The following is a 22,289-nucleotide window of genomic DNA, read 5'->3' on the forward strand; positions in this document are numbered from 1 at the left end:
ATATGGCATTCATGCAAAAAATGTCCAAAAATATATATTTTATAGGTTTTCACATCGATAATAATTTAAAATTCTGAAAATTTTATTTTAAACTTAATTTTATCGTCATTTAATAGAAGATAGGTCTATTTAAATTTAAACATAAGAACTAATTATACTCACATCGAACAAACTTATTACAAAAGAAATTTATGAATTACTAAATAATGGATTGTTTTTCTCGTTCGTATAAATACTTCTTTCGCTTCGATTGTGAAAGATTAATTCCAAGCAATTTCGACAAATAAAATTTAAAAAAAGTGTGAGAATAATTAGAAATATTTCGGCCAGTGACGTATCCAGGATTTTGAGAATATAGATGCTGCTCGAAGCAGATTCCGGGAGGACCGAAACACGTGCCTCTACAGATTTTCCGAGTATATTATTCAATTACTTTACGAACGCAACGTAAAGAAAACCAGCAAGATTCCACGTGACTGATCCGTTGGCGAATCCACGACCAGTTTAGAATAAAACCTTTACTAGTTTTATTCACTCGATGGGCGAGTGTTTTTACAAGCGAACTGCTCTGTTAAGTGGAATCCAATATATAAGTTAATTATGATATAATTAAACGAACAGGTAAAGAACAATGGATAATTTTCGTTTAAAAAATGATAAAAATCCACCCCCTGACAATCATTCTACATCATTCTTAATATAATTAACCATTTAAGAATCAATTAAATATTATTTAAGTCTACATTAAAAGGTAAATTAGCGAATAATCGGGAGTAACAAAAAAAAACTGTGACGAAAGTTACGTAACTTGTCATGAAGTAGTTTCGCTATCAATTATCCAATCGTCTTCTTAGTTGATATAATACACAACGGATATATATAAATAACGGCTGCAATTATCGAGATCTTAAATTGTTTGATATCAAAGGGGGTAAGTTGTGTTGAATTATATAATTTTAAAGATAAATACAGACGAATCCGTTCAAGTTCTATAGACTAAATGCGAGTTTCTAGAAATATGAATTACGGTAAAACCTGTACAAAACGGAACCTGAATAGAACGGAAACCTACCCGAACGGGAAAAATTATTCGAAACGGAGCGATTTTCTATGCTAAACGTGTTCAAATCGGATTATATTCGGTGATGTGCGTTTCCGGTTTACGCAGATTTTACTGTATTCTTTATTAGTGTGTCTTTAAATATACAGTAGCGTATTTAACAATTCGTTAATATGTTATAGACGCTATTAACAGCCATATTGTATAAAATTAAAATAAGGCATTTAATTAATAATCCAACGAATAACGTAATAATGTTCAATAACAGGAAAATATAGAAAAAGGGAACTGTATTTAAGTGGAAGATTACATGAATAGTGAACTCATGACTCAGTGCGTGTATCAGTTAACATTTCATACGTATTTTATCATATCAAAACTGCGTGTGTGGCGCCATCTGATTACCATATTTTATTTTAAAAGTTTTATATTATTTATTATTATAAAATGGCAAAAAGCTTAATTTTCAGAATAGATACTAGTATTATATAAACTTGTAAATGTTAATAACGAGTAAAATCTTTATTAAGTAGACCCTACTCGAGATACAACACGCGAAACCCCTTTCTCTTCTCATCCTGTCGATCTTTAACCATTAATATTTAATAGCATTAATCCTCCTAACACACAAACCTCCTTACAAAATTTCAAAATTTTCGGCAACAGGCACAAGATGTATTCCTAAAAGTATATGAAAAAAAGTCACCAAACACATACGCTAACACCCATACATACAGAAAAAAAAACCCCAAATTTCTTTGTATTTTTCGACCTTTTAAAGTCTTGGAGTGAAATCGTTTCTTGATAGATCGCATTACTTTCCCTCTGGTACATAATAGCCGGTAAAATAAAAATGGTCATAGATAAACAGAGTTTGGCTATCTGGCAACTTCTTATACAGCTGTCTACTGTAGTTTGGTTATGTTGGAGTTTTCCGGGTTTCCTTCAGGTTTGTAACACCCAAACAGGAGCCAGTTTTTCAAAGAAAGTCCACCTGGGAGGCATTCTTTCTCAGCAGATCGCCAACGTGTTACTTTGCCGTAAACAAATAAATCAAACCAAATCTTTTTCTAAACGAAGTGATCACCACTCGTTATACTATTTGTTAAGTTGAATTTCGGGAATTAATGCTGGAAAATGAACAATTAACAGGTCATGGTGATCGGCTTAAGTAATGCACTAGTAATGGATTGGGTCGAATGAAAACCTCATCTTGATTTGCTTGAAATGGTCGACGAGAAATTTTAAGCTGCCTTCTAAATCAGCGGTTCCCAACCTTTTTTGACCAGGGACCACTTTGATTTCATTGTTGTTAGCAGGGACCACAAGGTTAAAGAACCCACTCCATGCTGAAAACCTTTAGCATTAAGTAAATAGGTGGAATTCGTTATGCGGCTCATTTTTGAGTTTTTTGGGTAATTTTTTAAATCGCGATATTTCGCTTCAATATGGCGCTATATTCAATCTGTTTTTTGTGTTTGATTAAAAACATATTACAGTTTACGATTGTTTAATGTTTAGTTTTATACATATTTAAAATAATATTAAGTTTACGAACAAAAGAAAAAAAATTAATTTACAGAGAATCGCTTAACTTTGTACTGTACATCTATTAGATAGACACATCTGTCCTCTTTTAAACAAAACTTTCTACCTAAAACAGGGGAGAAGTTATTGCTATTATTCACCAGGGTTGGCAAATTTATATATATATATATATATATTTTTGAAATAAAACAATAATACACGTTTTATTTAGAAACCTTTGTTTTTTGTTTTAAAACAGTTTTATATTACGTTATAAAATACTGTTTTAAAATAATGTTTTAAGTTTTTAAAAAATGTTTTATTACATAAAATTTAGTAAATAAACTTTTTGTGACTTGTCAGCTAAACGTGAACGTGGGAATGGGAAATTTTTTCACTGTCATGGGTCATAAAAGCACGTGACACGCTGACTTTTATCACTAAGAGGAGATTTCCTGACAGCACATGCCAGGACTGTTAGCAATACAGCCAATGTATTGTAATATTACTTGGATGGTAAAAGACATTAATATTATCGTTGTTACTTGTTAAGTAAAAAATGAGTGCAGGAAGAAGGCTTTATAAGCCGGAACCAATACAAAGTAATTTCTGGAAATCCGGGAAAATCGGCATACAGGGTGCAATGATAAATATGTAGGAGAGAAATGGCTGGATTAGTCGCTCGTACGAAAAAACGTATCGAAAATAACCACCTACAGGATGATATACAAGAATTGCAACAGCTGGGTGAGTATTTTGAACAATTATAAGTTTCAATTTTTTCTATATCTTGCTAGAAAGTTTCATTTGGGTCATAATTCAATTTGTACCTATATAGATATTCTTCGCTCGAGTTACATTGTTCTGCCTTCTCGGGCAGTTTACATTGCGTTACGAAAAAAACGGTCCTTTTCCAAAAATGTATGGGCTAGTACGTATACATCGTTATCTATGACCTATGAAAATTTTATTAATTACTTTTGCCGCGAAAGTTTTTTATAACGTTTTATTAATTAGCATATTAATTGCCTCATTGTTTTTTATGAGAGTTTTTTTTAAATCGAATTAATTAAATCGTTCTAAACGTTTATAGGACCGTTTTGACTTCGGTAAAATTTTTTAAAATACTATTGGATGATTTTTATGACATCAGCAGGTTTTTATTTTTGTTTCTTTGTTTTTTATTCAGTAGAATTTTCTATATATACCTTTTTTTCAGTTTCTTCCCTATTTTAATAAAATAAACATAAAAATCAGAAATTTTGTGTTATACTGTCGACTGGTTTGTAAACAATGTAGACTACACGTGTGAATTTTCACGCCTGTCAAATGAAAGAACAACAGTCCCTGCAGCTATATTTATATATATAAAAAAGCATTTTTTGATTATTTAAAATTTTTCATATAGTTTTTCTATAAAAACACGTTTTTTGGGGGTATTTATTCCCCAGCAATTATTTTGGCTTTCAGATTCGCTTTTACGTGGAAATAATTATTTGATATAAAAAAATCAATAGATTAAAAATTTTCCGAGAGGAAATTAATTAGGTCTCGGAAACTGAAGTCAATAGTATACAATTACATATCGTAATCATTTGAACTGAACTTACAGAAGTGTATTACTTTTGGTTCTATCCTAAAAGGTATCATTTTATATTGCACTGGTCCGATTTGAGTCTAATAATTTTCACACGTCTGTATATAGTAGTAATTTTAAAAACATACACCTAATTAGTAATTAATTTATTATTTCTATATTTATTATTTAGATTGGCAAGAGTCAGAGAGTCAAGAGCCGGTGTCTAAGACCAGTGGGAAACGCTCCGCCATCACTTCTGGCTCCACAAGTGGCACTGACACTGCATCCCAAAGCAAAGTAAAATTGCAACGCATTGATTCATTTATTGTCAAAACGTCAACTAATCAAAAAATGCAATTGGATCTCCAATGCGCAAAATTTATGTATGCCACCAATTCAGCCTTTACTCGTGTAGAACATCCCGAATTTATAAAATTTTGTCAGATGTTGCGACCTGGATATGACCCTCCACACAGAAAGGAAATTGGGAGACCCTTGCTGAACACTGTATACAATTCCATTGAGAATGAATCAGCTGATGAGTTAAAGGATATTACAGTCTGTATAGCTATTGACGAGTAGAGTAATATCCATAATGAACCAGTGGTTTGTGTCTGTGTGACTGATTCTAGTGGAACAGTTCATTTAATTGACTCAGTTGATACAGGCGCAGAAAGGCACACATCAAACTACTTAGAAATTATTGCAACTGCAGCAATAAAAAAATGTAATCAAAAGTATGGCTGTAAAGTAAGAAGCCTGGTAAGTGACAATGCAATAATATGAAAAAAATGAGAGAAACATTAGTGTGAGAATCGGTGGTTAAGAGTCAAGGCTTAACCCGTTATCCGACGACGGGGAGGTAAGTCCCGCTCACAGGGTCAGATGATGGCAATTTAGGAGGGCAAAAATCGAGTGGGAGGTCGCGGATAAGTCGATGAGGCGTCGGCGATACACGAGTAATCACTCTCGCCTAATTAATCAAATAAATTCAATAACAACATTAACTAAATGGTTACATAAACCAGTGATACAAGACAAAACGTTGGAAGAGGGGCGTCGGCGTTCGCGACATTCAAGAGATCTAATCCCCTTTCAATTTCCGATTATATAAAGCTAACTAGCGGTCAATTGAGGGGGGAGAGAGAGAGGTCTTAAGTAACTAAAGCTAAATTTACCTCGTTGCTTGTCTTCGTTTAGGTGCGTTGGTTGGACGGAGTTGATGAAGTTGACCAGTTCTTGTCAGTTGCTTGGACGCCGCCCGGGCAATCGGGTGCGCGCTCTTTTTATACTAATTTTGAGGGGCAAGAACTGTCAAATAGTTGAAGATTAATATGGACATCTGTCAGCTGTGCCGGGTCCATATCCAGCCGTCACGGATTGTTACAGACGTATTCTTTAGTCGAATTGTTGACGTTGGTGTCTTGAAGGTGAAATATTATGATATAAATTCCTGTGAATTTGACAGTTTTTTCCTATTAATTATCGTAAGGTTTGAAAATAATTTCTCAATTTTGCCGACTGACTCTAGGTTGTTTATATTAACACGATGTTAATATAAACAACCTAGAGTCAGTCAGCGATGTTGAACAAGTCGACCTAGAGTCAGTCGACTTGTTTATATTAACACGATGTTGTTTATATTAACATCGTGTTAATATAAACAAGTCAGACAGTCTATAATCGACGGTCGAAACTCTCTCTCTCTTCGGGTTAAATGCCACAGGCAAAAGCGATAAATTCGATCCCCGATAGCGTCAACTACGCAATAACGGACGCAAAAAAGACATCAATGCACGACCCTTTATCACCTCCTTTTGCTGCACGTGGCACGTGTCTGCAGACACCTGCACGATTAACCAAAACCACGTAATATTCATCGACTCGTTTGTCGCTGTAAACTATTTCCCTTTTTCCTTACGAATTACTGGTGTTGTGGGGAGAACGATAGTGAAACAACAATAAAAAAGGGGCCAGAATATCACATCAGCAATGACAGAAAATTTAGATATTGTCACTTATGGATGCTCTGCTCATATTTTAAACTTACTGGCTCAAGATATCAATATTAAAGAGGTTAATGAACAAGTTAAGCACATCATTGTATACTTCCGGAATCATCATTTCCCAAAAGCCAAATACAAAGAGGCAGGTAGAAAAGGATTGATATTATCACTGGACGTACAGTCCCGACCATAATTCTAGACTATCAGTCGATCGACAGCGCAGCTCCGGAAATTGATCACTTGATAAGCCAGGTAGTCCTACCTGTTAGCAAAGGCGTCTCAGGTGGACTGACCCGATTTGCGCCGTAATAGGGGTGAGGAAATCGAGCTGGAGGGACTAATTGTGCAGTCAAGCGTGCTGCAGGTTGACATTACTAATCGCTCATCGCTTGCCTAATGCTGGGTTCGAACCATCGGTCGTTTGTTTTTTTTATTGTAAATTTCCGCCATCGATTAGCAGAAATTATGATTTTATCTGTTATTTTTATACTTTTCTTTCTTTATAACGTTTTTTTACGTTTATTTTCCTGTAATTTGAGACGATACAGCTTTAAAATAAACAGATCACGTTTCACTTGCCAATAGACTATCTTTATTGACATCGGTTTCTTTGTAATCGGAGAGGAATAGATCCTGGGTCAATTACAAGCGTGTATTGCTTTTGTAGTAATCTGAGTAGAGCGGGGGAAGTCACTTAATAAACTGCCAAGTGTTTTATTACCCTTTAAACAACTCCTTCCCACTTGTTATTCTTAGTAATCGGAGAGGGGTAGATCGTGTGTCAAGGTCAGTAAAAGTTTATTACTTTAGCAACAGGGTGTCATATGAGCTGCCACCCACTCCCCACTCTTAATGACAACAACGTGCTAAGTGTATTATTACTATGTAAACAAAAACTCCTTTCCCTGTGAGAAGTGGGTCAGATGTCAAGGCTACTGTTTGATTGTATTGAACAGAATGCTGTCCTTGATATTTACGAATCATTTTGTCAGAACTGTTTACTTTTAATACCTTTCTTGTAATTTATTTCCGTTTCGGTTATAAAATTGTTTTTATCATGTTTTAAATCTGCGCGTTTTATAATACGCTTGTATAAAGTAACGAATTAAAATTGAAATGCACATTTCATTGTTTCATAAAATATTTATTGATTATACAGAGTTGAAGTTTGCAAAAATGTTTCCATATCTCTACATCTTCGTTATTACATATATATGAATAAAATATATTGCCATTTTATAAACAGATCTTATTGAATTCAATTTGTTTTATTTTATTGTATTTATATTCGTATTGTATTCGAATTCACCATTTTATAATTTGTAAATATGCACGTATCACATTATATTTCATTCGTTTAATTCTATACTACTTATGTAAAAACTATTTTTATATCATTTAATTTCCTTTTATATGTTTTTAATTAGTTTTTTAAGCTAATGCGACCTAATCTACGAATGGCAGCTTCCCACGCATCACATAGAATTCTACGGGAAAGCCATCATTGCAGGCGTAAAGTTGCCTCTGTAAAGTTGTTTATCCGGGAAAGCTGCCATTCAAGAATCATTTTCGACATTTTAAAAGAAAATAAATATACACACTTGTTTAAATTTTTAATAAATACTTTTTTATTTAAACAAAGCTATACATTTTTCTGAGCACGATTTCGATAGAAGCCTTCTAATGAAGAAGTTAACATATTGGAAACAATCTGAAGATGTTTTGAACTACAATGAAAATAATTATTCTAAATTGCATAATTAAGAGCGATACATCGCATTATCGTCATCATCAATTTTCGGGTTCTGAGTAGACTCGACAAACACACGATTTGTAATGCTACGAATGTCAAACCAGGTAATGAAACTTTTATTCTTACAATTCGGTTGATGAATATCAAACATTGTCCTTTCTCTACAACTGATCTAGTCTGCCGTTACCTGGATATAGAAAAGAAATTAATTGGAGAGCAACGACAGGAAATTGGGACTAATGTGTTACTTCGAAGACCCACTCTTTAAGATTCCAATTTGTTTTTCTAAGTAAACGGGTTTAACTATAAAGGTGACATGCTTTTGTTTTTTTCCACATCTACGTTTCTTTCCTAATCACTTTTTCCTTCTGAATTTTATTTCCCCTCCTCTTTTCGCAAACTCACCACTGTATTGCTTACTGATTAAGTTTTGAAAGTTGACAGACATAACACGAAGTGTATTGGTTTGTTATTATCCAATAAAACATTGGAAAACTTCCTTGAACATGATTTGTTAAATGGTTTTAGCCACACCTTCTTCTAATTGCTTGATTGGTCATTTTTGTTGGTCACACCCTGCATAAAGCGTATTGGCCGTAAATCATTACCGACCTATATTAGAATCGCCAATCAGAAATCACAAATATATGTAAGCGACCAATCTGCCAGCAATGCACATTAATATCAAGTAACAGTTATAATAACTATTATAACATTTAATTGTGCAACAATTTTATGACTGGTGTGCATATAAAAGGAAATTAAATGATATAAAAATAGTTTTTACATAAGTAGTATAGAATTAAACGAATGAAATATAATGTGATACGTGCATATTTACAAATTATAAAATGGTGAATTCGAATACAATACGAATATAAATACAATAAAATAAAACAAATTGAATTCAATAAGATCTGTTTATAAAATGGCAATATATTTTATTCATATATATGTAATAACGAAGATGTAGAGATATGGAAACATTTTTGCAAACTTCAACTCTGTATAATCAATAAATATTTTATGAAACAATGAAATGTGCATTTCCATTTTAATTCGTTACTTTATACAAGCGTATTATAAAACGCGCAAATTTAAAACATGATAAAAACAATTTTATAACCGAAACGGAAATAAATTACAAGAAAGGTATTAAAAGTAAACAGTTCTGACAAAATGATTCGTAAATATCAAGGACAGCATTCTGTTCAATACAATCAAACAGTAGCCTTGACATCTGACCCACTTCTCACAGGGAAAGGAGTTTTTGTTTACATAGTAATAATACACTTAGCACGTTGTTGTCATTAAGAGTGGGGAGTGGGTGGCAGCTCATATGACACCCTGTTGCTAAAGTAATAAACTTTTACTGACCTTGACACACGATCTACCCCTCTCCGATTACTAAGAATAACAAGTGGGAAGGAGTTGTTTAAAGGGTAATAAAACACTTGGCAGTTTATTAAGTGACTTCCCCCGCTCTACTCAGATTACTACAAAAGCAATACACGCTTGTAATTGACCCAGGATCTATTCCTCTCCGATTACAAAGAAACCGATGTCAATAAAGATAGTCTATTGGCAAGTGAAACGTGATCTGTTTATTTTAAAGCTGTATCGTCTCAAATTACAGGAAAATAAACGTAAAAAAACGTTATAAAGAAAGAAAAGTATAAAAATAACAGATAAAATCATAATTTCTGCTAATCGATGGCGGAAATTTACAATAAAAAAAACAAACGACCGATGGTTCGAACCCAGCATTAGGCAAGCGATGAGCGATTAGTAATGTCAACCTGCAGCACGCTTGACTGCACAATTAGTCCCTCCAGCTCGATTTCCTCACCCCTATTACGGCGCAAATCGGGTCAGTCCACCTGAGACGCCTTTGCTAACAGGTAGGACTACCTGGCTTATCAAGTGATCAATTTCCGGAGCTGCGCTGTCGATCGACTGATAGTCTAGAATTATGGTCGGGACTGTACGTTGAAACAGCTTAGCTGATTGCTTAGAGTCATACATTTAGAACTGGCCTATCCTAATGAAGATACTATCATTACTTTAAGTTGTTTTTACTTTCTTATTTTGTACTGTGGGAAAAGTCACTAATTCATAAAGCATATACTAGTTGTGCTGAAGTGTGATTACTTATAGTAATATAGTAATAATATACTTAGAGTAATAATGATGAGATGAAATATATGATTATTTTATTTTGTAAACTGACTGTTTACTCTAATGCTAGTTAACTCTACTTCGTGTACTAATGAGTATTGAATAATGAGTATCAAGTGTTTAATCCTAAAAACAGTTACAAATCTTATGTTAACAGGTTTGCGATGAAAACAGGCTCGTAATTCACAAGGATATTGTAACCAAAGTTCAAAACCTTGAAATTAAGCGTGATGCTGAAGATTTACTGACACGTTTAAAGGTAATTGCTGTTGCATTAGACAAAATGCAAAGAAATGATTGCACAATCAGTGAAGAAATTGAATTATGGTTTGGATAAGTTACATTAGCCAGAATTGTTTTTTGTAACTATTCTAATTTCAAAATTGTGTTCATTAAATTCATTAATTTTATACATCTAATAATATTATTACTTTTATAGTGTTCAAAATGACTTGCAACAACTGGGGATCACTGGAGTCACGCAAGCAGCCAAAGATAGATTTGATATGGCTATCGCAGAATATCACTTTTTAGCAAATCTTCTGACCCAAGATATCAGGGTGCAAAGCTCACAGACAGTATGAAGGATGCTGCACTGTCTGCCACGCTCACTACCCAGATGCTATGCCTTCAGTTTTAAAATACTTGGCAAAAACTAGCCCATTTCTGCAACACATGTTTGCAGAGTCTGTGCTAACTAATATCACTCCTCTTACATGATGGCAGTCACTACGTGACAGAATTGATGAACCTCTTTTAAAATTAATTACACAGCTGCACACAGCAGTGGCTTCTTCAGCGGGAATTGAGAGAATTTTCTCTACCTATGGACTTGTTCATTCAAAATCTGGAAATAGACTTGGACAGGATAAGACAGCAAATCTTGTTAAAGTTTTCAAGCACCTAAACAAACACTACTAAGAATTGTACATTTCTGAAAATAAATTCTTCAAGCTGAAGAAGCCACAGCTGTCAATCCTGTTTTGGTTTTGTACATGCAAATCTTAAAAATGTCATTCATAAAGAAACATTTAAAAATGCTGTATTTTATATTAAATAAAACATTCTGTACATTCTTGAATCGTACACTGAAGTTTTTCTGATTTTTTTTCTATTTTACTAGATTCCATTGTTTTATTTAAAAAAAAACATGTTTTAAATGTTTTAAAACTTTTGTTTAAAAAATGTTTTAAATACGATGCCTATGTTTTAATAAATGTTTTAAAACATTTTTTAAAAATCATGCCAACCCTGCTATTCACACTATGTCTCTAATTACTTAGCTGGGAGAGTAGTCGATTGTTATCGTGAAGCGACACCGATTAGTCAGCTGTACGTCTGACACGGCCTTGCTCTTATTTTTGTATAATAATTAAATGTATTCAAAATATATATAAATTCATTTGACAAAAATTTTAAAGCCAATTAACAGCACGAACATCTTCCATAGACTTACTATAGGAAGGTGGAGTTTCTCGGAAATATTTATCGCTAGATAGTTTTAAAAACATATTTACTCGCCTAAATATTGTCAAATTAGCTAATTTAATGTCTAAGTGCATTAAATTAGTTAATTAGAGCTAAAAATCGATTTAAAAAGCGAATTTACTGTGATTGTTTACATTTTACTTGGAAGGTTGGAGGCGGGGCTTTTCGCGGCAATTTTTTCCTTTCACAAGTCTGTGATTAGTTAAAGTAATGTCAACAATGACATAAGATACCCAATAAAACCTTAGAAGGAGTTTCCCTTCGATTGTTTTCAGCCAACTGTGTAGTTAACTGGGAAGATTTACTGTAGAATTAGTAGGGGGATGTATTTACCGAAATATTTATGGCTCAGGGGTGGCAACAAAACACTTATTGGCTTAAACAAAGTCAATCGACCTATAAAAGGGCGAATCAAAGCTAAGATCGCTGGAAAGCTCGAATATAACGCAAATTAATCGAATTTTTTGATTAATTTTTTAATTTACACAGATCGGTGCATTTCGCATTACCGATGAACGGAGATGTCACGTGATATACACCGATCGGTAGCTAATTACATGCAAAAGGTTAAGAAAAACAAACTTTAATCAAAACTTTTAACATAAGTAATCGTTAAACTCAAGAGTAACATGCTTTAACAGTACTATTATAATAGAAAAACATAACATTTTCAGTAAAAATTAAATTTAGTTTGTATCAATGTGGGAATAATAATTTAAAATGAATAAAAGTTTTAAATCTTTCGCGGACCATATTTTAGTTCTTGCTGACCACTGGTTGGGAACCGCTGCTCTAAATCACGGGGCACTGCTGGTTGAAAGAGGCTTATTTTCTAAAAGAGATATTGTTCTTTCCACCATGAAATATTTTCTGTACCTCTTGATAATTTCTTACATCGTTTGGCTCAATTTAAAACAAATTTGTAGTTAGTAAAGAGTCTCCCTTGATAAATATACTTAAAATATCACTATACTCGGCTAAAACCATGGAATATAAAACATGCAGACGGAAATGTGCTGATTGAAATTCAGTATTAAAAACATTAACTTTGTGTAACACATAATAAAGGAAAAGTAATAGAGGTTTTGTTTCTTTGTTTATTAGCGGTACGCTAATAAACAAAGGATATACGGTATGTACGATGTACGGTATGTACGATGATTCCAAGGATATACGTACCGTATATCCTTTGAATCATCAATTTTATCTGTTGGCATCTCTGATTGAAAATGAAGTTTTAAAGCATCCCATTGTTTTAAAATAACATTGACTTTATTTTCCCCAAAAAGCCATCTTGTTTGTGGTCATTTTAGTATTTTATGTTGATTCGTGTTGACAACTTTTTGAATAATTTTAAAATCATCTTGTCTTTTAATACTGCGAGAAAAATATAATGTAATATTTTTTTAGAAATGATTCGAGATGCGAAGGAAATGTTTCACAGCAAAACACAAAAGAATGGGCATTGCAATCAATAGAAAAAAATTGATGGAATATCTTTCTTCAATAATGTAAGGAGCCCAGTTTTGTTACCTGATCATTGCTGCAGAGTAGTCGCCGTGCTGCAATGATCAGGTAACGGTACTATTATATTCTGTAACAATACTCTTCTTTCTTGAAAAATTGATTTGACATAGCTATGCAGATTCTAATCTGTTTCTTCTTTACCAACGATATGCCAAAAAAACATTTTTCGCATCATTTTTACTTTCCCTACTGTTATATACTCAGTAGCGCACTATAACTTCGTGAGTGCCAGGGAATTTGAATTAAGGGTCCCATGAAGTGTTGGCTTCAGACATTTCGCTTCAGGGAAATTTTGGGGGATTCCGCCTCGTCAGTAGTCGTCAGATACAAAAGAATCCTCCTTTCCTTCATAAAATATTGACATATACTTGAATACTTGAATAATAATAATAAATTTATAATTATTTCTGTTATAAGTTATTTTATTAATAAATACACGACTTCGTTTTAAATTATTCTTTAATTACTATAAATACTTTTCAGGTACAACATTGAAATTTGTTTTTTGTCATTTATTATTTTTCTTGGAATCGAAATCAAAAATTAAAAACATGGAAGAAAAGAAGGCTCCTGGTAAGTAAAACTAATATAGTATCTTGTATAAGGGGCTGTCTTTCAGTTACATTTACAGCTTAAGAGATAGGAGGTATCAAAATGTACTTCATTGTACACAACAGAAAGGAAGGGGTTAAAAGTGGCTCAAAAACTGTACACGTAATTAATGATTATTCTCTTAATGGGCTGCAATTTTCAAATTGCAAACTTATCCATTCTCACTGTCATCTGTCTACCTAAAAGTCCTTCGGTAATCGTCATAAAAAAGATAGATACACGAAAATCAAGAATAAATATGGAAATCTTAGAGCTCATAGACCACGATCAACTTTGTACGAACTTTCGGTATGAACCGGAAGTCACGTGGTTTCAAAGTTTTCTCCACAACAGAGTTAGATAGATAACCGGTATAAATCCACTGTTATCAGGCCAAGTACGATGCACAGGCCCAAGACCACTAAAATCCAGACCAGGTAGGAAAGGGGGCAGGAGATCCCGACCAACTATATACAAACTTCTGGTCTGGACCGGAAGTCACTGACTTTTTAAATTAAAAAATGTAAGCCAGCGTAGTGACGAGGTCCCAAATAATTGCGCGTTTAGATTTAGTAAATTTGCCAAAAATGTAATTGGTGTTTTGGTTAGTTGTCAATAAAAAAAGCCCAAGAACTCGTTGATCAAGTAATCCGACCTTAACACACTGTTTTTATAAACCAAAGAATTTGTACAGTATTGTACGATGGATGACCGGTTACTAACAAGTAAGGCACATTTATGAATCGCATAAACGCAGTTTTATTTACAGAAATGAAACGTGCATCAGGTAAAAGTTCACATTATAAGCTACTTTCCAACATAATCACTACTAATGTTGAGGCAATATTCCCAGTCATCAACAAAGTTTTGTATGCCCCTTCTAAAAATAAGCGCTTGAAATTTCTAAAGTATTGCTCTTGAACTTCCTCTTTGTTATCATATATTTTACCAGACAAATGACTATACAACGGCCAAAGCAAATGGAAGTCTGAAGCAACCAGGTCGATACTACAACTGAAGACTTGAAATCTTGAAAATTAATCAAGCGTCTGCCCTGTATTTCTTACGGCTGTGGTCCTCTTGAGCTAGAACAAACTCCAAGTTATTGAAGCAAATTTTTTCGCAGCAAAAAGATTTTTTACGCCATTTCTTCCGTCAAAGTTATCACTACAGAATTATTAATAAATAATTTAATGTTTACTCCATTTAAAATGTAAATACAAATAAGAAAAACATCACAATTATTGCGGTTGTGGCGTGTAAATTGCATATTTTCCGGAATAGCGTAAAACCGAAAGAGAAAACTAAAATTCCGTTGCACACATCATTATAAGTCTTTGTCGGATTACAGAGAACAATAAATAACAATTTAAAAAAAAACAAAGGTCAACGAAGATCAATTCATAGAATTCGACATCTAAAAATCATCAGTTCTAAAAGTGATAATTAACTTCTAATCAGTTCTTTATATTTTCAGGAGTAACTTACATTGAGAACTCAAGTAATTTTCAAATTGGAAACAGATATTACTGGTCAGAAATTAATAACATTCTACGCAATTATAATAGACAGAGAAGTGAAGAAGTTGATGATGACGATGATGAAAACGAAGCCCTAATATCTCTTCCAGATGAATTGATCGGTAAGTAATGATTGGAATTTTCGGGTTGTAATTTTCTAAACTGTTGTACATTCCTGTACATTCTGTATAAAAACCTAAACATTCCCACTATCGTCCGACCATCTGTATGACTGTCCTTCATTAATCTCGAGAACGGAGTTATATAGATGAAAATCGAGACCGTACACGGAAAGCTCAGGATCAAAGGTCCCCATTAACTATATACGAATTTTCAGTCTGGACCGAAAATCATGTAAACTTTTTTTAAATTAAAAGATAATTACAAATTGCATCCCGTCACAATAAATAATTGCTCGTTATTCATCTTTTCATTTGCAATATGCGAAATTTAATTATGCCAATTTTCCGTAGAAAGTCTTCCTGGGAGACATTCAGGATCGTCATGTGTTACGTTGCCTTTATTTGTATTCGGCAAGGCGACACATGAGCGATCTATCGAGGGGGTGCCTACTCAGGAGGACTTTCTAAGGGAAACTGGACCCTGCTTAGGTGCTACTAAAGTGAAGAAAACCCGGAAAACTCCGGCGAACCCACAATTACCTACCAGCGTCTACTGGTTTTATCCACTCGGTTATTGGCAAGCGCGTTGCCTTGTCCCATCAATCCAAAATCTATTTGAAATAAATGAAAAATTTGATTTAAAACATGAAAATACTATTATTTATTTATTATTTTTGCAGAATCTGAGCGAAAAATAGAGGTAGACGAATTTTACGTAGTTGCAAAGAGAATATCCAATAAATGGAAGAAATTGGCACGTTTTCTGCCTCCAAGTAAGTCTGATACGTCATCGACCATATTTATGATAATTAAAAACGTAATTTTATTATTTAAGAACGAAAACTTATTTTATCTTTGTTACTTTCTTTTTTAAAATACGAAATATTTAATGATTTTGTCATAGAAAATGTATTCACGGAAGGAGAATTAAAAATACTGGAAAGTGATAACAAAGATAATCTGGAGGAGACTATCGTACAGATGCTGACTTTATGGAAAGAAAGGCGTCCAGATTTATCCACTGTTGGCAATCTTGCCATTACTCTTCAGTCCATAGAAAGAGCAGACATTGCAATACTATTACATCCATAATATCCACAATGAAACTCGTAATGAATATTTTGTTGGGAATACTTTTTAATAATAACAATAATGTCTTCACCAAAAAACTTTAATTTAAAAAAAAACAAATAAATGTTACATGTTAACAAATAAATAAATGGTTGTTTGATTTCATAATTTAATTACCACACGTAAAGAAGACAAAGCTATTAGTTATTTATGGTCGTGGGTTTCGAGCCTCATCAACAGGATGGCTAACGTGAAATTTTCCAGGTTTTTCACATGTTAAATTCCCAAATATGAGCCAGTTTACCATGGAAGGTTCCCCCGAAAGGCAGATCGCCCACGCGGTAATTATTTTCATTAAGGGAACCACGTGTTTTTTTCCTTAATTTATTTTAGAAAGAGGTATATTTAATAGAAATATTTAATAGAAACACATAGAATTTTTTCCGGGCGACATTTTTATTATTTAAATTTATAAATACATGATGTCTTAGAAAATATGAATTTGTTGTAAGGATTATGTTTTCAGATTTACATATTCTTATGATTTTCTTTTAAAGTTAATAAATCAGAAATAATCATGGAAAAAAAATATGTATTTCTTCTTACTTGATTATTTCTTATTTGTATTAGAATATTTTAAAATTTTATCATAAAAACACAATAAATTAGGCCTATAATAAACAATTTCTACAAATTAATTATTTTAATTGATGTAATTTTCCTGAATTGCGAAAAATTACAGAATGTTTTTTATCATTTTTAATTATTATAAAATGGCAAAAAGGTTAATTTTGAGGATAGGGATGAGTTTTATTTAAAAGAACGTGTAAATGTTAATAATAAACAAAATCTTCATTAAGTCCTATCCCTTTCAAGGTACACACGACTCCCGCTATCTCTCCATTCCCTCGACCTGTAGCCATCAACAAAAAAATCCGAAATTCAAATGTAAACAACATAAGACGTGCATTCCTTACTGTAAAACGTGTTCTACTGAGGGATCAACTTCTTTCCTCTTGGAGACAACTGCAGCTTTTCTCTCCGACAAACAGGGTCACTTTTGGGACACTTTAATGTTTAGATAGAAAGGACAATTGGGGAATTTAGTTAGAAAAGTATCCGGAGTCAGTGCCCTTCTAATCACGTGCAATCTGCACTAATTGGTCATCGATTGCGTGACCGAATAATTTTATTAACAATTGATCTTCAAAATGCTCGTCACATATACCAGACTTTGCGGTTAATTTCTTATCTTCACGTGGAATGGATCTTCAGCGTTCCAAACGATTTTCTGGCACCCTTAAAAACATCTTTTATCGTCATTTTCACCAGGGTATTCGGAAACACACCCGGGAACAATGCACGTGGCCGGCTTTCTAATGACTAAATGAGTAAAATCTAAATGACTAAATAACTAAATGCATTAATTAATAAAAGTTAATGACTAAACGGCTAAAAGTCAAAAGATTAAACGACTGAAAAATAAAATGTCTTCTATTCTTTCTTTCTTTTGCTTCGAGAGAGGCGTGTATGGCAACTAGGCCTTGTACGCCGGAAGAGAACAGAATGGGAAGAGTCGGCCTTATAGAAGACAGCCAATCCGAGAAGACAGATGAGAAAAATGTCTTCTACTGTTTCCACATTATAGAGGATCCCAAACTTTCTAAGCGGCCAACGAAGTCATTTCCAGTACTATTCCGCTTGCAGCCGGTGACCAGATAATCCATTGACTCTGGTATTACTTAAATGTAGAGAAATTTCCTTAATTACGGTTTACATCGCTAAGGGCCCTTCTTGTTAAGGAATTTATTCCTGAAAAGGCTTTAGACCACGCGTGGAAAAGAAACAGGAAGTAGACGAAGAGACTAGTGTAAAGGTCAAGGCGAATGTGTGGACGAATACTATTTATCTTTCTTTTCTTACGTTGATGAAGACTCTGGAATAAAGAAGAATGGAATTTATCTTTTCTAATAAATAAAAGCGAAGAAAAAAGAAGAAACTTTGGAACGATGTGAACTAAAGTTACAGTCAAAGAAACCTCGCAAGGGTGCGACTATGCAGACGCGAATTTAGTAGCGAGCAAGAGGTTGCGAGCGATATAGTTCTCTCAAAGAAAAACATGCACAAGCGAGAAGAGAGAAATATCGCTGGCGACAGCGAACTTCTGATTCTCGCACATATCTGACAGGATTTGATATTCATTGCGTCTCGTCTCTTCTCGCCACATAATCTCGCTCTCAGAAAATTCGCTCGCTCGATTCTGCATGTTCGCACCCTTAGGTAAAAATGAACAAACTCAAAGACTTTGTTGTACAGTACTTTATGGGTTGCCAAGTTCGCTACTTTTTCTGAAAAGTGTTTTTAATTTTACATATTATATTACACTTATCAGGACACTTTGGTCATCTTTTGAATAATAAATTACTTGAAATGATCTTTAATTAATAGTGTCCCATGGCTAGTAATGACACCATTAAGAACTTTTTAAATTTGTTATTTATTATCAGGATTTTAGATTTTCAGAAATACGAAATGTTATGTTATTTTTAATGAGTTATTACTCAATGCGCTACGTAAGCAATAGGTAGTAATATAAAGTGTACTAAACCTATTTACAGCTAAAAAAACACCCTAGCTATTTACAGAGATAATTACAATACAATGCTTTTAAATGTCACAGTTATATATACACACACAACTTTAAAAAAATATCTACAATGAAAATACAAACAGAAAACTTACTCAATCCTCCAAATTTCAGCCAGCCATTTCTCTTTTCTCCCAGGGGACGAAATATTCGGGAACGAATAAAACTTTGTACCTGGCGGCGCAGTAATATAGGTAACACTACAACCGACACACAAGTGATTTTTTGAAGCTTTTTGTGGCAGAAACCTGTGGTTCATTATCACAGGAAGAAAACAAGCACTGCGTTTCAGTACGTGTCCAACTCAAAGACGCACGTGTTTTCCCGAAGCAGTTCTCTTTGCCTGCGTACAGGTGACGCTGAACCTAGTTCTACTAGCTCTATTTCGAAAGTGAAAAATACAACGATAGTAACAAAGGTTAAGGGTCGAGTTACACAGAACAATGACGTGCCGGCACAGTGCAGAAGCATCGATAAATATCACACATAGCCAATCAGAGTTTCATCTACGACACTTGCATGATTGACAGAATACAGATCACGTGTCGTAGATGAAACTCTGATTCGCTATGTGAGATATTTATCGATATTACTGCACCAAACGGTCACTTGCCGGCACGTCACTGTTGTGTGTAACTCGACCCTAATAGTCACATTTAACGTTGGCCCTCTTGTCACAGACAAATTATTCACACAGACACAATCAAGTAGCAACAATTGATACACCACATTGAACAATACACCAAGAGCTTGCAAAGAAACACAAATTATTAGACATCAACGAACCATACTGCAAATACATCCCACAGATAGTATTGGAAAACAACACGCACAAAATGTACTACGACAGAGTCGTAATCACAAATAAAACAATTGACCACAACAGACTAGACATCACATTCATTGGCAAGCACGATAAAATCACATATATTACACACATATTCATTCCAAACACTCACAATGTACAAAACACATGCACTGAAAAAATCAGCAAGTACACGGAACTTGCCCAGGAAATAAGGCATCTATGGAGGATGGATAGGGTGCTTATTGTATCCGGTGTTCTCTCCTCTACAGGTGTCATACCAAATACAACACAAAAAAGCCTGGGCACATTACAATTGAATAGAAAAACATACATCACACTACTGAAGGCCACTATATTGAATAGATGTCGAATTGTTAGGAAATTCCTGAATACAGACACACACTGATACACTTCTTTAATTTCTGTTTTGGTTACTATGCCTTGACTCTAGTCCGACATAGTGCACAGCCACCGGTGTCAACCGATTATAACTCACAAAACCCAACTTAATAATAATAAGCGCAGAGCCAAAACGGTTAGGAGTTGAAATTTGGTACACAGTTAGGGTATGCCATGAGAATACACTAAGAAGGGATTGTCCGAAATTCTCCTTCCCCTTCCGCGTGGAAGAGGGAGAGGGTTAAGGATTATCCTGAACTCTGATTCTACTGTATTATTTTAGATGCGGTTTTTCTGCTTTTTCCGGGAAATCGAACATATTTTTAGAACCATCTAAAAATTTTCTAATTAGTCTCGAAAGAGGGGAGACTTAATTCTTGCACCCGGTGAAAACGAGTGAGATCGGCTATATAAAGGTTCTTACATAAGAGTTTATCACACCAAGTGCCCAATCTAATACATTTTAATAATTCTTTATTCCTTTAGTGTACACAATTTAAAATATTTTAAAATATACCTTTGTAAATATAAATAAAATACTATAATATAACATAGTAGAAGAGTTAGAAATACGAAATAATCTAATAATCTGCTAGTCTATTATGTAAAGCTGAAAAACTGGGTTCTGTCACGATATGCCAAAAACGTCCACTATGGGCGCCCCTATCTATTATTTAAATTAACAATATAAATTATTTTATATTTTTACAGTATAAAATTCAGTATATTATCATTTTTATTTGTAATAGGAATTCATTATTGTCACGGAATGCCTGGAAAGCGCAGTAGGAGTTTACTGTATGTACTGTACATTTGTAGTTGTTTTAAATGAGTAATTTTAATAAATAATGTACATGTGATTGATTTGAATTTATACTTCCGTTTAACAATCTTAATTCAACATTATTTGAGTAGCCTAAATACTACATAATTGTAAAAACAACGTTGTATTTGAGTTTTTGCGCCAAACATCGTCTTTTCGAGTTACGAACTTTTCGACTTGCGAACGCCGCTACGAACAGATTAAGTTCGTAAGTAGAGGACTGCCTGTATATTAAAATACATAAATAAATATAATAAAATTATTTTAAAAATTTATAAGAGCGTATACCTTTAAAAACAAATATATTTTCGTTAAAATGTCTATTATGTCATTATGTAGCTATTTGTTTATAATTTTGTTGGGGTAGGTATTTAATTGAAAGATGCTGTATATATATATGCTCAATTTCTATGTTTTGGTCTGTTATATTACGTGTACGTGATTTAATTTTGTTTATATACATATTGAATATGTTCTTTTTAATATACATAGGTGTATTGGAATAGAAATTGATTAGTTTTCCGAAGTCACATAGTTTAGTGTATCTTTTAAAGATGATAAAATTATCATATCTTTGTACAGCGATATCTAAAAAATTGAATGTGTCATCATTTTCGTTTTCTGTTTCAAAGCATATATTGTTCTGGATGTTATTGGAGTATTGAAGTATAATTTGGGGTCGGGCGATTTCATGTTATAAACAACAAAACAGTCGTAGACCTAACAATTATAAAAAAAAATTACACAGAGAAGTTTTTTGATAATATCGTGACGAAACACTCTGACTAGGACAAACTTTCGATGGCGGCGGATTTTCAAAGGGACTAACTGTCCCCCTTTTCGGCGGACGAACTCCTCGTCAGACGGATGAACTTCTCTCGTGAACGAATTGTTGTTGTCATCAGTCATTGCCTTTTATTGGGGGTCCTCTTTCTTTTCTCCCTTGCCCTTTTCGGCAATGTTGCAGCACCTATGTCGAATAACAATTTCTTGTCGCCAAGTTCCTGGTGACACGTTCGATGTATCATCTTGAAAGGGAAGTGACTCCACAGAGAGATAAAATCATATCCTTTACAATTTTAACAATCGTGGGGAAAATTATAGCAAATTTTTAATTAAATTTTCAGCCGAAAAAATATGTTTTTTCTCAAGTCCGATCACTCACACATCACATTAAACCATGTGGCTTC

At 33.7% G+C, this 22,289-nt stretch overlaps 1 protein-coding gene and 1 long non-coding RNA gene across 2 annotated transcripts; both read left to right on the top strand.

Annotated features, from left to right (window-relative positions):
- Window positions 1-883: 883 nt before the first annotated feature.
- Window positions 884-16,571, top strand: LOC136971217 (uncharacterized). The gene is made up of 5 exons (XM_067265689.1): window positions 884-931; window positions 13,602-13,691; window positions 15,187-15,351; window positions 16,032-16,124; window positions 16,256-16,571. Exons 2-5 carry the CDS (start codon window positions 13,670-13,672, stop codon window positions 16,441-16,443), a joined length of 468 nt encoding a protein of 155 aa, XP_067121790.1. The 5' UTR covers window positions 884-931; window positions 13,602-13,669; the 3' UTR covers window positions 16,444-16,571.
- Window positions 10,279-10,934, top strand: LOC136971216 (uncharacterized). The gene is made up of 2 exons (XR_010880120.1): window positions 10,279-10,362; window positions 10,543-10,934. It is a non-coding gene; the product is annotated as an uncharacterized lncRNA (long non-coding RNA).
- Window positions 16,572-22,289: the final 5,718 nt, after the last annotated feature.

Source organism: Centruroides vittatus, unplaced genomic scaffold (assembly GCF_030686945.1).
Source record: "Centruroides vittatus isolate TY-2023 unplaced genomic scaffold, ASM3068694v2 contig_2359, whole genome shotgun sequence".
Lineage (NCBI taxonomy): Eukaryota > Metazoa > Arthropoda > Arachnida > Scorpiones > Buthidae > Centruroides > Centruroides vittatus.

Excerpts from the sequence above, each read along its gene's own strand:
- LOC136971217 (XM_067265689.1), top strand. The coding sequence starts at position 13,670 with ATGGAAGAAAAGAAGGCTCCTG. Across the intron at positions 13,692-15,186 it reads GGAAGAAAAGAAGGCTCCTG|GAGTAACTTACATTGAGAAC; the intron begins GTAAGTAAAACT and ends TTATATTTTCAG. Across the intron at positions 16,125-16,255 it reads GGCACGTTTTCTGCCTCCAA|AAAATGTATTCACGGAAGGA; the intron begins GTAAGTCTGATA and ends ATTTTGTCATAG.